The sequence below is a fragment of the Capsaspora owczarzaki genome, assembly GCF_000151315.2.
Source record: "Capsaspora owczarzaki ATCC 30864 unplaced genomic scaffold supercont2.7, whole genome shotgun sequence".
Taxonomy (NCBI): Eukaryota; class Filasterea; order Ministeriida; family Capsasporidae; genus Capsaspora; species Capsaspora owczarzaki.
This window is the reverse complement of record NW_011887298.1, coordinates 470,017-483,004: the sequence shown is the minus strand read 5'-3', so window position 1 is coordinate 483,004 and position 12,988 is coordinate 470,017. Positions and strand designations below refer to the sequence as shown.

At 53.8% G+C, this 12,988-nt stretch overlaps 4 protein-coding genes across 4 annotated transcripts; 2 read left to right on the top strand and 2 right to left on the bottom strand.

Annotated features, from left to right (window-relative positions):
- Nucleotides 1–261: 261 nt before the first annotated feature.
- CAOG_04645 (hypothetical protein) lies at nt 262–2,524 on the top strand (the record flags this gene model as incomplete). Its single annotated transcript, XM_004347342.2, has 7 exons — nt 262–395; nt 539–606; nt 745–839; nt 956–1,021; nt 1,130–1,197; nt 1,254–2,258; nt 2,352–2,524. The coding sequence occupies 7 exons, from the start codon at nt 262–264 to the stop codon at nt 2,425–2,427; spliced, it is 1,512 nt and encodes a 503-aa protein (XP_004347392.2). The 3' UTR covers nt 2,428–2,524.
- Nucleotides 2,458–3,750, bottom strand: CAOG_04644 (hydroxyacyl-Coenzyme A dehydrogenase). Its single transcript, XM_004347341.2, has 2 exons — nt 3,598–3,750; nt 2,458–3,468 (listed from the first exon to the last, which is right to left on the bottom strand). Exons 1-2 carry the CDS (start codon nt 3,727–3,729, stop codon nt 2,605–2,607), a joined length of 996 nt encoding a protein of 331 aa, XP_004347391.1. The 5' UTR covers nt 3,730–3,750; the 3' UTR covers nt 2,458–2,604.
- Nucleotides 3,751–4,106: 356 nt separating this feature from the next.
- CAOG_04643 (hypothetical protein) lies at nt 4,107–6,790 on the top strand. The gene is made up of 3 exons (XM_004347340.2): nt 4,107–4,620; nt 4,737–4,776; nt 4,886–6,790. The coding sequence occupies exons 1-3, from the start codon at nt 4,214–4,216 to the stop codon at nt 6,677–6,679; spliced, it is 2,241 nt and encodes a 746-aa protein (XP_004347390.2). The 5' UTR covers nt 4,107–4,213; the 3' UTR covers nt 6,680–6,790.
- On the bottom strand, nt 6,718–12,135 carry CAOG_04642 (hypothetical protein). Its single transcript, XM_004347339.2, has 5 exons — nt 12,107–12,135; nt 10,144–10,526; nt 8,845–9,214; nt 8,711–8,745; nt 6,718–8,638 (listed from the first exon to the last, which is right to left on the bottom strand). The coding sequence occupies exons 2-5, from the start codon at nt 10,271–10,273 to the stop codon at nt 7,164–7,166; spliced, it is 2,010 nt and encodes a 669-aa protein (XP_004347389.1). The 5' UTR covers nt 10,274–10,526; nt 12,107–12,135; the 3' UTR covers nt 6,718–7,163.
- Between the last annotated feature and the right edge of the window lie 853 nt (nt 12,136–12,988).

Below are 12,988 nucleotides of genomic sequence, written 5' to 3'. Positions count from 1 at the left end.
AAAGTACCAGTGCTGTAGTCACAGCCAGCGAGAGACCGAGAGCTTGCGTTTCCAATGGAGCGGGGGGGGGGATTTCCATTTGAATCTGAATCCGCTGCTTCCCACTTCCATACAGTACCATCCATACCATGCCCCCAACCCCAGCTTGTCTTCTTTCTTTTTCTGTTTGTTTGATTGTCGATTGTTGATTGTTTGACCTTCTGATCATTTCCCCCCAAAATCTCAGTCTTCTCTCTGAGCAACTCATCTCGCTACAGTATTATGCCGTCCAGTCTCAGTGCTTGGCTGCACTCGCATCCGTTCCCGCCGCTCATCCACAAGCAGCTCGAAACGCTCGGTCTGCACACGCCGATCAACCATCTGGCGCCCTTCCGCCTCGAGAGCGCCCTGTCCAGGTAGCAATAGCCAAAACGCTTCAGAACAGCTCGCCGCTTCGTTGTCGCCCCTGCCCCTGCCCCCCGTTCACAGTCTGTCACTCGTACGCTTACTGCAATGTGTTCCTCATTGTGCCGATTTCCCCAAAACCCAACAAATACAGCGGCGCCGTGCCTGGGGTGAACGACCGCATCCAAGTCCTCGTTCCGTATTGCAACCAGACTCTGCGATGTAAGGGCACTACGATGATGTGATATGCCTGAAGAACTGGTTCCTCATGACAATGCCAAGTGTTGCGCTTGATGGTAACAAACGGATGCAAAACAATGCCGGGTTACTCACGATGCTGGCTGCTGCTGTCAATCTTAGGGGAAATCTTGTTCAACGCTTTGGACCCGGCAGCACCGCCAGACTTTGTGTTCATGGGCGCTCCCCAGTTTGCGCCTTCTCTACAGCAGATTCCAGTACGACCGAGCGAGCGAGCGAGCGAGAGAGAGAGAAGAGAGTCATGTTGCTGTTGCTGCTCTGGATTGCACGTACCAAAATTGTCTTACTCCCCTTGTTCTTGTTGGTTGCTCAGAACTTGCTCAACTGGAATATCAACGAGCCTCAAGCGCTCTTTCTCGTGTTGTGCGAGTTATCCTTGGTAGGTCCCTCTGCTGATTGTTCGACCCGATTTCTCTCATTCACTTTTTTGACAATGCTTCTCCGCCTCGTTCGGGCGCAACACAGGCCTATTTGCAGTTTGAACTAGAGAGGGTGCAGTGCTGCTGTCCCGAAGCAATCCTTCCGATCGTTGATAGCTTTGCAAATAGTTATGAGGTCGGCCCTACGGTGCAAATCTTGCTCGAGCGGTTGCCAAATGCAAGAACTCCCAGCGCCAAATCGGCAGCTGCCTCTTCGAGCAGCAGCGGCGGCGGCAGCAGCGGCAGCAGCAGCAGCAGCACTACTGGCCCAGGTGCTGGGGGTCATGGACACGGGTCTTCGTTGCCCGTCAAAAAGGCTTCCGCCGTGTCCACCGATGCAGAAGCCCTGACTGCTCTTGCAGCAACGGAAGTCATTATCGGAGCCGACGGCCACTCCATCTTCCCAGCACAGCGATATGGCCAGCAGCTTCGCGTTGCCTTGCAGTTTGCACTGCACATTGACTTGAGCAAGCTGCCAAACCTTCCAACGCCCCTCGATGCTCGGCGAACTGCGTCAAAGCCGAGTACGGGTACTCATACGCCACAGACACTCAATTCGCCCAGCGTCGAACAAGGCAATGTACCGCCAGCCTTCCCTGGAAAGGAGCACATCGCCGACACTGCCGCCGCAGCTGCTGGGCCCGCCCGAAGCACCTCAGTTTCTCCTCAACCTTTGAAAAATTCCACCGCAACTTGTCGGGTGACAATAAGCTTCACGTTTCCAGAAGCCCGGACGGTCCTACCGGCCGACATTGCCGTTGCCACAAACATTACCATCCCGAACGAACTCTTGCCGGGGGTGTTTGCAAACGCTCAGCTTCCGCGCTATACACTCCCCACTCTTGCGGACGATTTTCTTGGAGCGATGCACTCGGCGGTCTCCGCCCACATTGAGACGTATGTTGAGCGCGTGAACAGGCGCTCGGCCTACGTGAGTGCCTTCTGGACCGAGTATCGCTCGTCCATCCTCGAGTTCAGCGTCGCGGATGGAGCCTCAATGATTTCCTTCCACCTGGCTCTCAAAAACCACTACGCTGTAGCGCTCCTTGAAATCTCCCCACGTTTCCCGCAGGAGGCTCCGGTCCTGACTCTTACTTGCGCTTTTTTCGACAACGGGGATCAGCCCTTCCGCAAGCAATTTCGAGATTACCCATATTCGCCACGATGGAGTCCCGAGGAGATGGCGCAGCGGATGCGGTAAGTGTTGAGTTGTGTGCGTGGTGGTTTGTTTTGAGGTCGATCGCAAATTTACACCTTCTCTGACCTGTTTCGTCTCGGTTTTGTGTGCAGGGTTTATCTGGATACGGAGCTCCCTCGATTCTTGGAGGAAGCGAAATCAGCAGGCGGCGTCCAGACTAACGTTTGATTCTGTGTTTGCCGTGAATGAATTTTTTGTTTGTTTGTTTGGTTTTTGCTGTATTGCGATCGAGCCCAAGAACGTAATACACCACAATGGCACGTGATAGAGTATCCACTCGCTGCAACCGAAGAAAGCTGAACACAAACCAAAAAGAAACACATTCTGCACCAAAAAAAAAAAAAATTATTTCTTGGCGGGCTTGGGGGCAGCCGGCGGGTAGACGTAGAAGCCCTCGCCAGTCTTGCGGCCAAACTTCTTCTCGGAAACGAGCTTGGTCAGCAGGGGCGAAGGGTTGAAGAGCTGGACGTCGGGGTAGGACTGGTGCCAGCCCTCAATGATGGAGTGGCAGACGTCGAGGCCGACAAAGTCGCCGAGCTCGAGCGGGCCCATCGGGTGGTTGGCGCCAAATTTCATGGCAGCGTCAATGTCCTCCTTGGAGGCATCGCCGCGCTCGAGCATGCGGATGGCCTCGAGCATGAGGGGGACGAGCAGGCGGTTGACGACAAATCCGGGGGTGTCCTTGCACGAGACGGTGACCTTCTTGACGCTCTTGCCAAAGTCGAGGAGCGCAGCGTGAGTGTCGTTGGAGGTGTCGTCGGTGCGAACAATCTCGACGAGCTTCATGACGGGCACGGGGCTGAAAAAGTGGAGGCCGCCAACGCGATCGCGGCGGTTGGTGGCGGAGGCAATGTCCGTCACACGCAGCGAGCTCGTGTTGGATGCCAGGATGGCATGCTTGGGCGCATGGGCGTCGAGCTTGCGGAAGAGGTCTTGCTTGACCTTGATGTTTTCGACAATGGCCTCAATGACGAGATCGGCCTCGGCGACGGCGGACTCGAGCTTGTCTGTCGCCTGGATGCGGCCGACGATCGCTTCGACATGCTTGCGTTCGCTCTCCGCAGCCTGCTCTGCGGATGTCTTGGCGAGCTCGGCAAACTTCTTGCGGGCGTCGCGCGCAACGTTCGACTTGATCCCAGCAACGCCCTTCTCTGCTGCGGCGCTGCTCACGTCCACCAGCTTGACGTTGTACCCAGCCTCAGCAGAGACCTGTGTCACAGTTTGTGAATCAGGATGGAAGTGAGTGAGTGAATGAGTGAGTGAAGTGAGTGATTGAGAGCAGAGTGAAAATCACGTTCTTGTTGATCGTTGAGAGGGTTGGGGTTGGAGGGGGTTTACCTGGGCAATGCCGGCGCCCATGAAGCCAGCGCCAAAGATGGTGACGTTCTTGATGGGGTGCTGGGCCTCGGCGCGGGCAGCGAGCGAGGAGAAGGCGCGGACGGCAGATGCGCGGGAAACAGCAGACAGCATTGTTGGATGCGAGATTGGTGGAGAGTGAGCTCGGACGAAAAGAGATATCGAAATGGAAGATGAAGATGATTGTGACAAAGAAAAAAAAAACCCAGCAGATTGGATGTAGCGGAAGAAGGTGGGGGAAAAGGCTTGGGGTTGAGAGGGCGGCAATCTCGTGTTTCAGCCGACCGCGACGCAAAAGGTCCATTGAGACCCGTGAGTCGGTTGGGATCCAAAGATCAAGTTGCAAAAATCAAGGCTTGATTCAAGTAGTACTGAGCTCCAGCCTTGTGTAGTGAAATCACAGCCGCTCTCTCAGCACAGCTCAAAATCGCTCAATCCCGTTCCTCTCCATCTCCTCTTCTCCTCCTCACTCTCTGTTATGACTTTCAACACTCCACCAAACCAAACTCGCCAATTTCAGCTCAGTCATTCATTCATTCATTCTCATCCAGTCAGTCCATCTTTTTTCTCTCTGAATCTCGTCCTCAATTGGCCGTGGATGCGGTTCTCGATGATTGCTCCCGTCGGGTTTGCTGCCCTGCCATTGCTATTGCTATTGCTGGCGGCTACTTCAACAACTGCTGCTACTTCAGCTGCAGGCGTCGACCCGGCTTCCATCAAGACCGTCCACGTCGTCTACTCCAACCACCTCGACGTTGGCTTTGCAGACAACGAGGTCGGCGAGCTGGGTTTTGCCGCGAACGTGGTCAACACGTACTTTACCGACTGGTTCCCAAAGGCCATCAACACGTCCGACGCCATGCGCGCGCTGCACGGGGGCAAAGACAGGTACATCTGGCTGACCCAGGCGTGGCTCGTGTCGCTCTATCTGGACTGCCCGACCGGCATGAAGCTCAGCTGTCCCTCTGCGCAAGACAAGGCCAAATTTGAACTCGCCGTTCGCAGGTGCGTGACCTTTCCCATTCAAAATCTCAACAACGAGTGTGCATTGAACTGGTACTGACTACGAAACAAACAAACAAAACAAAAAAAAACCCGGCGATGGTGTGCTTTGGAAACAGGGGCGACATTACATGGCACGCCTATCCGTTCAACGCTGAGGTACTTTCCTCAAAACAGCTCCATTCTCAGTTGCAAGGGTCACAATCTCTGATATCACCCACTAACTGTCTTTTTTTTTTGAAACACCCTTCTTGGTTGTTGGTGTTAGGCCGAATTCATGGACGAGCTCTTGTTCGAGTTTGGAGTCGAGCTGGCCCACTCGCTCGACGATCGATTCGGGTTGCCGCGCAAGACGGTCATGTCGCAGCGAGATGTGCCTGGAACAACCCGTTCCATCATCCCGATTCTCGTCCGAAACAACGTGACTGCGCTGTCGATTGGCGCCAACGGCGCATCCGCTCCGCTGGGTGTTCCTCCGGCGTTTGTGTGGGAGGATGTCGTGTCGGGCGACAGCATCATTGGGCTGTACCACCCGGGAGGCTACGGAGGTATCGAGCTTGAAGACTGCGTGCTCGTGGAAGGGCTTGATGTTGCTCTTGCCATGGATTGGCGTGGCGACAATGCTGGCCCGGCGGAGGTCGACGAGGTGCTCGCGGATTTGGCGCACCTGCAGGGCATCTTCCCCAATGCCAACGTGATTGCGTCCACATTCGACGCTTACATCAAGGAACTCTCAGCCGTGAGGGACAGTCTACCCGTCGTCCAGGGCGAATCTGGCGACTCTTGGGTGCATGGATGCGGATCCGATCCGAAGAAAGTGGCTCAATTCCGGGCGCTCACCCGCGAGCGCAGTGCCTGCATCACTGACATTCACTGCGACTCGGACCTGCCGTCCTTTTTCAACTTTAGCCGCCTTCTGCTCAAGGGCGCCGAACACACCTGGGGCGGGGATGTCAAGACATTCTACCAAGCCGAAACGAACATGGCATCTGTCTACTACAACTGGTCCAATGCTGCCTTCCAAGCTGTACGAAGCGCCGAGCCAATCCTAGCCCTCGAGCTGTCCTGGAAGGAGCAGCGTGACTGGGCCATTGACTATGCCGTCGAAGCGCTGGGGTCGCATCCGCTTGCCTCGCGTGTGCGCCTTGCCCTCGCCGAACTGGAGGTGCACGGGCCGCCATCGCTTGCAGGATACAAGAAGCTCACGCCCGGGGCCGGGTCCATTGCCTGCGGAGGCTTTGACGTGACCATCAGCCCTCAGACGGGAGAAATTGTCGGACTGACCGAGCGCCGCACGCTCGCCAACTGGGCGTCCTCGCAGCACCCGCTCGGCTCCTTCTTGTACCAGACGTTTACGGAAGACGACTTTAACGACTTTTTCAGCGAGTACCTCTTCATTGATCCGTCCCAAAACTCGTGGGCTGCCTACGACTTTGGCAAGCTGAACGTCAGCCAGGCCAATCCCCAACGCAGCGATACTCTGGCATCGCTGGTGGCCTTGTATCAGCGGGATGACTCCAACAGCAGCACCGCAGGAGCGTCCCATTTGCTGTTGGAGCTGTCGCTGCCGTCCACTCTCGTGACCCTCTACGGCGCCCCGCTGCACGTCTACGTCCAGTATGATTTCTCTCCTGCCAGCGCACCTGCTGGCTCTGTTGTTGCGACAGTGACGTGGCTGAACAAGACAGCCACACGCATGCCCGAAGCCATCTGGTTTTCGTTCAACCCGTCCGCTCCGCCAGCCCAACCGAACGCAGCGTGGTACTTTAACAAGGTCGGCGAGTGGCTGTCCATGGATACCATGATTGTGAACGGCAGCGCGCACATTTCCAATGTCTGGGACGGCGTCATGCTGGCCTCTTCCAGCCATAGTCTGCACATCCGGTCGCTCGATACGGGCCTGGTTTCGTACGGCTCTGCATGGCCCTTCCCAACGCCGCTGACGCGTCCGACTTCGACGTCCAGCGTCTCGTTCAATCTGTTCAACAACATCTGGGGCACGAACTACGTCATGTACTATGACGAAGACGCTCAGTTCCGCTTCTCGCTGTCCTTTCTTTAGTCCTTGAACATGCGTCTGAGAAATTCAAGTACAGTCAATCAGTTTTGATGTTGTATTACCATAACAGAGCAGAGAAAAAAACATAAAGATCATAACGGTCGACTGACAATATCAAGCGTAGTCGTAATGAGAGAAGCAAATCGAGAATCGAGATAGAGCAAGAGCAAGCACAAAGAAAAAAAAAATAACGTCACCACACCAGCAACAAGACGAACAGAGTGACAGACTGCCAACTCGTCAACTTGAATAGATGTGACAAGCTTGAAGAGAGCGTAGGCGAGAGAAAGGGCTCGACCAACGACCTTCAAAGGGAAGTGAGAGAGGGCGCGTTGCTGGGTTTTTTGTCGTAAACTCGTACACAAAGAAACCCACAGACGCCAGAGTAACCGTGAAAATCGAAGCCACGAATGTTAACAATGAGGAGGATACGGGGCGAAGAGGGAGCGGGCACAAAAATGAGGATGGTTGCCAAAAAATTTGGCACTTAAGAGTAATGTACGAGGTTTGAAGAGCCAAAGCGCGAAAATCGGGCAGCAGACGCCGAGCGCGGGGTGAGCGGTGGTGTTTCCGGCGGTGTGACAGACTGCTGCTGCTCGAGTTTGACGAGCTTGCAGTTTTGCTCAAAGTCACCGAAAGCATCACAGCTGCTGCGCTTGGCCTGTTGGGGGTGAGTCGAGCGCTCCATGTCGGCAGCGGCAAGCAAGAGACTCAGCGGATTGGCCGATTCAGGGATGGCGGCTTGCTCTGCAATGGGCGAGTTGGCGGGCGCGGCGCTGCGCATGTCTTCTTCAATGTCTCGGCCGACCATGTCCATGCGCTCGTGCAGGCTCTGAGCAGAGAGCAGGCCGGGCAGCGAATGCTCTGACGAGCGTCGCGAGCTCGAGAGCGAGGCCACAGAGACGGGTGTTTGCATTCCGAACGGTGTCGAAGAAGCTGTGAGCGAGCCGGACAAGTCCGACATGAAACCGGCGCTGTGCATGTGCTGCGTCTGGAAGGTCAAGTAGCTGGCAGTGGTGGCGTGCTCGGGCGCAGAAGCAACCGCCCTGGGTGGGCCATATGGCGGCGGGGAGACGGTTGGCAGCGAGGCGCGTCGGTAGCCTGAAGCTTGCGTGGTGACGGCCGACGGGGCAATCATGGGCGCCACAGCCATGTACTGTGATGACTCGACTTGTGCTGGTTGGTGGGTCTGGAAGACCAGAATGCCGGGGACAGACTGCTGCGTCTGGAGCAGAATGGGCTGCAGCTGGTTTGCGTGTTGGTACACAACCTGGTTTGCAGTATCCATCATGGTCACCTGCGACAGGGGCTGCGAGGTCACAACCAGCTGTGTCTGAGGCATCTGCAGTTGCTGCTGTGAGACGAGCACCTGAACCTGCGGCTGTTGCTGGAGCTGTGGCTGGTACTGGTGGAAGAGCAGCTGGGGCTGTTGTTGTTGTTGTTGTTGTTGTTGTTGTTGTTGTTGCTGCTGTTGTTGTTGGACGTGCTGATGTTGTTGGACGTGCTGTTGCTGGAATTGCTGGTATTGGTGTTGATGTTGCTGCATCTGCAGCTGTTGTTGCTGTTGCTGTTGTTGCTGTTGTCGCAATTGCTGCTCAAGTGCAGCGGAAGTTGTGAGCGACAGCATGACCGGAGAAGTCGATTGCTGCTGGATGTGAGACGTCGTGAACGAAGGGGCAGCAACAGTGCTGAGACTCTCATACACGGGCGCCTGTGCGGCAACTTCAGGGTGAACGACAGCAGGGGCGGGCGACATGATGTTGTTCAACGACGAGCGGCGGGAGGAGGATCCAGACACTGTTCGAGAATGATGCTGCTCCGAGCGCATGGACGACAATACTGGCAAGGCCGAGGTGATTTCCTCCACAACGCTGGCGAGCTGCATCAAGGGCACATTCAGCCACTCGTCGCGCTCATTCGTCCGGGCGGGGTTGAGCACAAATACACCGGTGCGTTTGGGATCTATGGTCAAGTAGAGTTTGAATTTTGTGAGTGGGTGGGGTTTGAAGGATGGAAGAAATCTGGACCACTTACCCTCGGAATACAGAGTCAGAGGGCTGTACGAATCACTGAGGGTAGCAAGAGCGGAAGAGAAGAGCGCGAGGCAACCAGTGGTGAGTCAAAGCGTAAAACACCTCCAAGCAAAGCCAACGCCAACAACAACTTACACATCCGCTTCACGGTAGTAAACGACAAGCTTGAGCTGGTCCTCAAGATCCGCGGTGGTATCACCAATCGTCTTCTTCAGAAGGCCATCCGCCTTGGCCATCTGGACTGGTTTTGGCGAGGACGACGAATCGGAGCGAGGCGAAAGCGAGCCGGCACTGCCGGGGCTTTGTGGGGACGACGATTCGTCCATGAGCTGGTCGTCGGCACTGTTGTTGCCGGCTGATACCGTCTTGCGTTTGGATTTGCCCGATTCCATCACTTCGCGATAGATGCGAGTGTTGCCGCCAGGGTGGAAGGCGTCGCCCCACTTGTGGCCGTCCGTCCACCGTTTGATCTTGGAGCGCGCTGGGTAATAGACGTAGCCGACACCTGTAAAAGCCGAGCAATGAGTGAATGTAGTTGAGAGTGGCGTGAGCACATTTTCATCAAAAAGGAGGGTGAAGCACATGCGAAAAGAGGATTGGAGACATTGACAGCTGGCTTTGTGGGTTGCTGTAAAAAGACGAAAAAAAAAAAAAAAAAAAAAAAGAGCAAAAGTCTCCCGCTTTGGGCCTCGCAACGTTGCGGATGTGCTGCTTGCGTTTCGCTCGCACATCTTAAACACAACCATCTGCCCCCACTCATCGGCACGAGAGTGCTTGCAGCGGGATGTGCAACAAGTGGAGTCAAGGCGAGTTTCCGCAGAGCTGAGAGGGTCACAGCATGTTTCGCCCCTAAAACCCCAAAAAACCGCACACTCTGCTCGCCACCGCACACAGGCCACTATCTGCGTGTGTGTATGTGTGGTTTTTTGGGGGTGGTGGTGGTTTGCGGTGAACTGCCGGAAGGACATGTGCCCTTGCTTGGTGATCGGAACAGAAAAAAAGTCGAAAAAAAATGTTGAGGGAAAAAAACGGCAAAAAGCCGATGATAACTCATTCCAATTCGGACGGTTATCAGGGCATACATTGCCACCCCATCGCAGCCGATCGCACGACAGGGGATCCACGCACACGGTGCACTGGAAAACACGACGAAATGGAAAGCAGAGCCAAAAAATGTCACCGCAGGACCACCAGCGCGAGAACAGGCCTGCCGCTGCTTGCTTTCAAAAATGGCATCTGCGCGCGTGCTAATCAAAAAAACTCCCAATCTGTCATTGTCCATCTCCAGTGACTTTTGTTGGTGCTCTTCAGCGCTCTGAAGGAGATTGCCGTGCATCCAACACCAAAAGCGTCGAGCATCTTGCAAACGAAGGGTGATGGGGGAGAGGAGTGTGGTGGGGGAAATACAGGGTAGACGCGTAGTGGTGTACGCACCTGCTGCAATCGCCTCCTGCTCTGCGGGCGTGAGACGTGTGACGACGCGGCAGAGCCCCGAGCGCACTGCACGGAAGACGGCCTGTGCTTCAGCATCGCTGTGGACAAAGCCTGTGAACGAGAACGGCATTGAATCGAGCGCGCGCGAGAGAGATAGCGAGAGAGAGAGATGAAGAAGTAACGGAAAAGAGTGAAAGTGTGCGAAACGAATAGTGTCCGAAATGGAATAAGAAAAAAAAAAGAAAAAAAAAAAAGATGAAATGAAAGGTCGCCTTGGAAATTGATGAACGGCTGAAAAGCAAAAAGGTCACCGAAGACGGACAAAAAGCGAAAAAAAGAAAGAAAAAAATTAAGGAAGAAGAAGATGAAGACAATGGAGAAACCTGTGTATGGGTGGGAAAAGACGGAAAGCAGCAGCGGCAGGAAGAGCCGGGGGAAAAAAAAAAAAGAAAAGAAAAAAAAAGGGAATTTTCCAAGCAGAACATGACAAAGTGAGCTACAATGACGGCAATGGCGACACAACGACACAATCATGAGACGAAAGATGTGCATACAAGAAAAAAAAAAGAAAAAAGAAAGAGAGACACAGAGAGAAAGCGTGATCACGACACAAACGGGCAACACGGATGGAATTTAATACGAAAAAGTTGGGCGGAATTAAACGAAAAAAAAAAAAAAAAAAAAAAAAGGTGAATGAACCCTGAATCCCGTGCTTTTTAGCAGTAAGGCCGTCAAAGCCGGAGTCATGCACAACTCTGCGCAATGAGCAAAAACCGGATGGAGGAATGCTTAAAAATGCAATGAAATGAAACGGAAAAAATGGGAGAATAAAATGGACCGACTGATGCAGCGGAAGCTCGATCGTGTCAAGCAAAAAAACGAAAAAAAAAAAAGTGTCCCAATTCTCACTCCAGCGTCGCCTCCTTCTCATCGTTGCTCCCCGTAGTGCGTACTGCTCCCCCTCCACCCCAGCTCCCTTTGATCTCGCAATGCACGCTCTTCAGTCTGGCGTTGGGATGATTTCGGGTCATTTTTCAGTGCCCTAGTTTGGATCGCAGCGTCGCGATTGTTGCTGCCTTTTTTCGTTTTTTTTCTTTTTTCCCGTTTCTTCCTCGTGGGTGGTTTTTTTGATTAATGAATCCAAAAAAAAAAAAAAAAAATTAAGCAAATTTGGATTCCACACACGATCTTGCGCTGCGACCTCGTTCGCAGCCACAATTGCCGCAGCGAGACGAAGGCAGGGACACAGAGGAAGAGATGGACGAGAACAAGCATAACGAAGTTCAAAGTGGATGCAGACCAAGCGCCGCATAGACGGTGATGACCAAAAGACACGCTCAGAAACAGCTGCCATCGCAGCTGCGACATTTTTTTTTTTTTTTGGGAGGAAAGGATCAGCCACGACCGCAGCGACCTCGAGCCGTGAGCAAAGTGAAGGTGTGGTTGTATTGGAGTGTCCGACGAAATGGGGGAGGAGGTGAGCGAGTGAGAGAAACGGGGGACAAGAGCGAGAAAAAGAGGGGAAACGGAAGCGAGGAACGGAAGGAACGAGATTTCGCAGCAATCAAACCGCGCGTTCGCACGTGGAAGAAATGGCGTGCACAGCGGCAGAGCAAACGAGGCTGCACAAACGCCACAACCCGAGCAGACGGTGTGGGCAGCGGCGTTCTTGTGAAAGCGCAGCCCGTCGCCACGCGGTGTGCGCGATCGATTTGCAAACGCAATGCGAGAGCAGGGACGCGAAACGCCGTCATTTTTTTTTTTTTTTTTTTTTGCAATTTACATAACGGCACAATCCACCTCGTGTGCCAAAAGCCACACAGCGGCACCCCCGTTGGAACTCCTTCTTCACCCAACCGAGACAGGGCAAAACAAGCGGTACTACGCATCCAGCGATGGATGCACAGAGAAATGCTCAATGAGAAGGAGAGAGAGAGCGCGGATGTAAGCCCTTGATGCTCACCAAAGATGGCAACTGCCTGAGAACAGGAAAGAACAAGACTGATTTTGGAGGCAAAAAAATGGAAGGAGCAAATGAGCAAAATGCCAAGACGATGATGAAAAGGCAACAGCAACGTTTACAGCGCGATTCCGAGGAAAACGCAGTGGAGGAAGTGACTGGAGCGATCGAGAGGCGAATCGGAGGCGCGAATGAAGCTGCTCGCTGCTCCTTTTGGATCTCGGAGTTCTGTCAACCAATGACGATGGATGGATTCATTCCATAGATCCATAGATAGAGGCAAGTGCAATAAACACAAAGAGACGATCAGAGCGGCAGGGCTCACGATGAGGATGACGATGATGACAGTCCGTGGGGCCTTGCCGCTAATCAACTCGGGTGCTGCCACGCTAAAAACGTGATTGCTCAAAGATCAAATGCCCCTGAGACTAGGAGCAGTCCCACATAGTACGCAGCTTTACTCATTATGTATCTGTGTGAGGTACGAGGTGGGTGACTGCTGGAGGGGGTGAAGAAAGCAGCTTGTGAGTTGCCGGATCGAGGGGAGCGCATGCCGCTTTTCATTGCGCTTAAAATGAGCAGCTGGTTTGGCTATTTGCAATCCCACCGAATCTCCAGCAAATGGCTGTTATTGTGTAGCGTATTTACTTGCACACACTCCATGCACTGCTGTGGATAGGTCAAGGGGAGGGAGGGGAGGGGGATTCCAAGGCGCGACCCGTGGAACGTTTCGCAAGCGGCTGTCTCTCCTCCATTTGCAGCACATTCAACGCGTTTGTCATCGTCTCACACCCTCCATTTTTGTTGCCACATTTTATTCACACTGTCTCATTGGGTCGATTGTTTCGAGTTGTGGAGCGTTTTTTTGTGTTTTTAATTTTTTCT

What these genes read in the sequence shown, in the direction of transcription:
- CAOG_04644 (XM_004347341.2), bottom strand. Translation starts at nt 3,729, where the DNA reads ATGCTGTCTGCTGTTTCCCGCGCATCTGCCGTCCGCGCCTTCTCCTCG. An exon ending in TGGGCGCCGGCATTGCCCAG is followed by an intron (nt 3,469 to 3,597) that starts GTAAACCCCCTC and finishes ACTGTGACACAG; the next exon opens with GTCTCTGCTGAGGCTGGGTA.
- CAOG_04643 (XM_004347340.2), top strand. Translation starts at nt 4,214, where the DNA reads ATGCGGTTCTCGATGATTGCTCCCGTCGGGTTTGCTGCCCTGCCATTG. An exon ending in TTTGAACTCGCCGTTCGCAG is followed by an intron (nt 4,621 to 4,736) that starts GTGCGTGACCTT and finishes CTTTGGAAACAG; the next exon opens with GGGCGACATTACATGGCACG. An exon ending in CCTATCCGTTCAACGCTGAG is followed by an intron (nt 4,777 to 4,885) that starts GTACTTTCCTCA and finishes TGTTGGTGTTAG; the next exon opens with GCCGAATTCATGGACGAGCT.
- CAOG_04642 (XM_004347339.2), bottom strand. Translation starts at nt 10,273, where the DNA reads ATGCCGTTCTCGTTCACAGGCTTTGTCCACAGCGATGCTGAAGCACAG. An exon ending in GCAGGAGGCGATTGCAGCAG is followed by an intron (nt 9,215 to 10,143) that starts GTGCGTACACCA and finishes CGGCTTTTACAG; the next exon opens with GTGTCGGCTACGTCTATTAC. An exon ending in TACTACCGTGAAGCGGATGT is followed by an intron (nt 8,746 to 8,844) that starts GTAAGTTGTTGT and finishes TGCTACCCTCAG; the next exon opens with TGATTCGTACAGCCCTCTGA.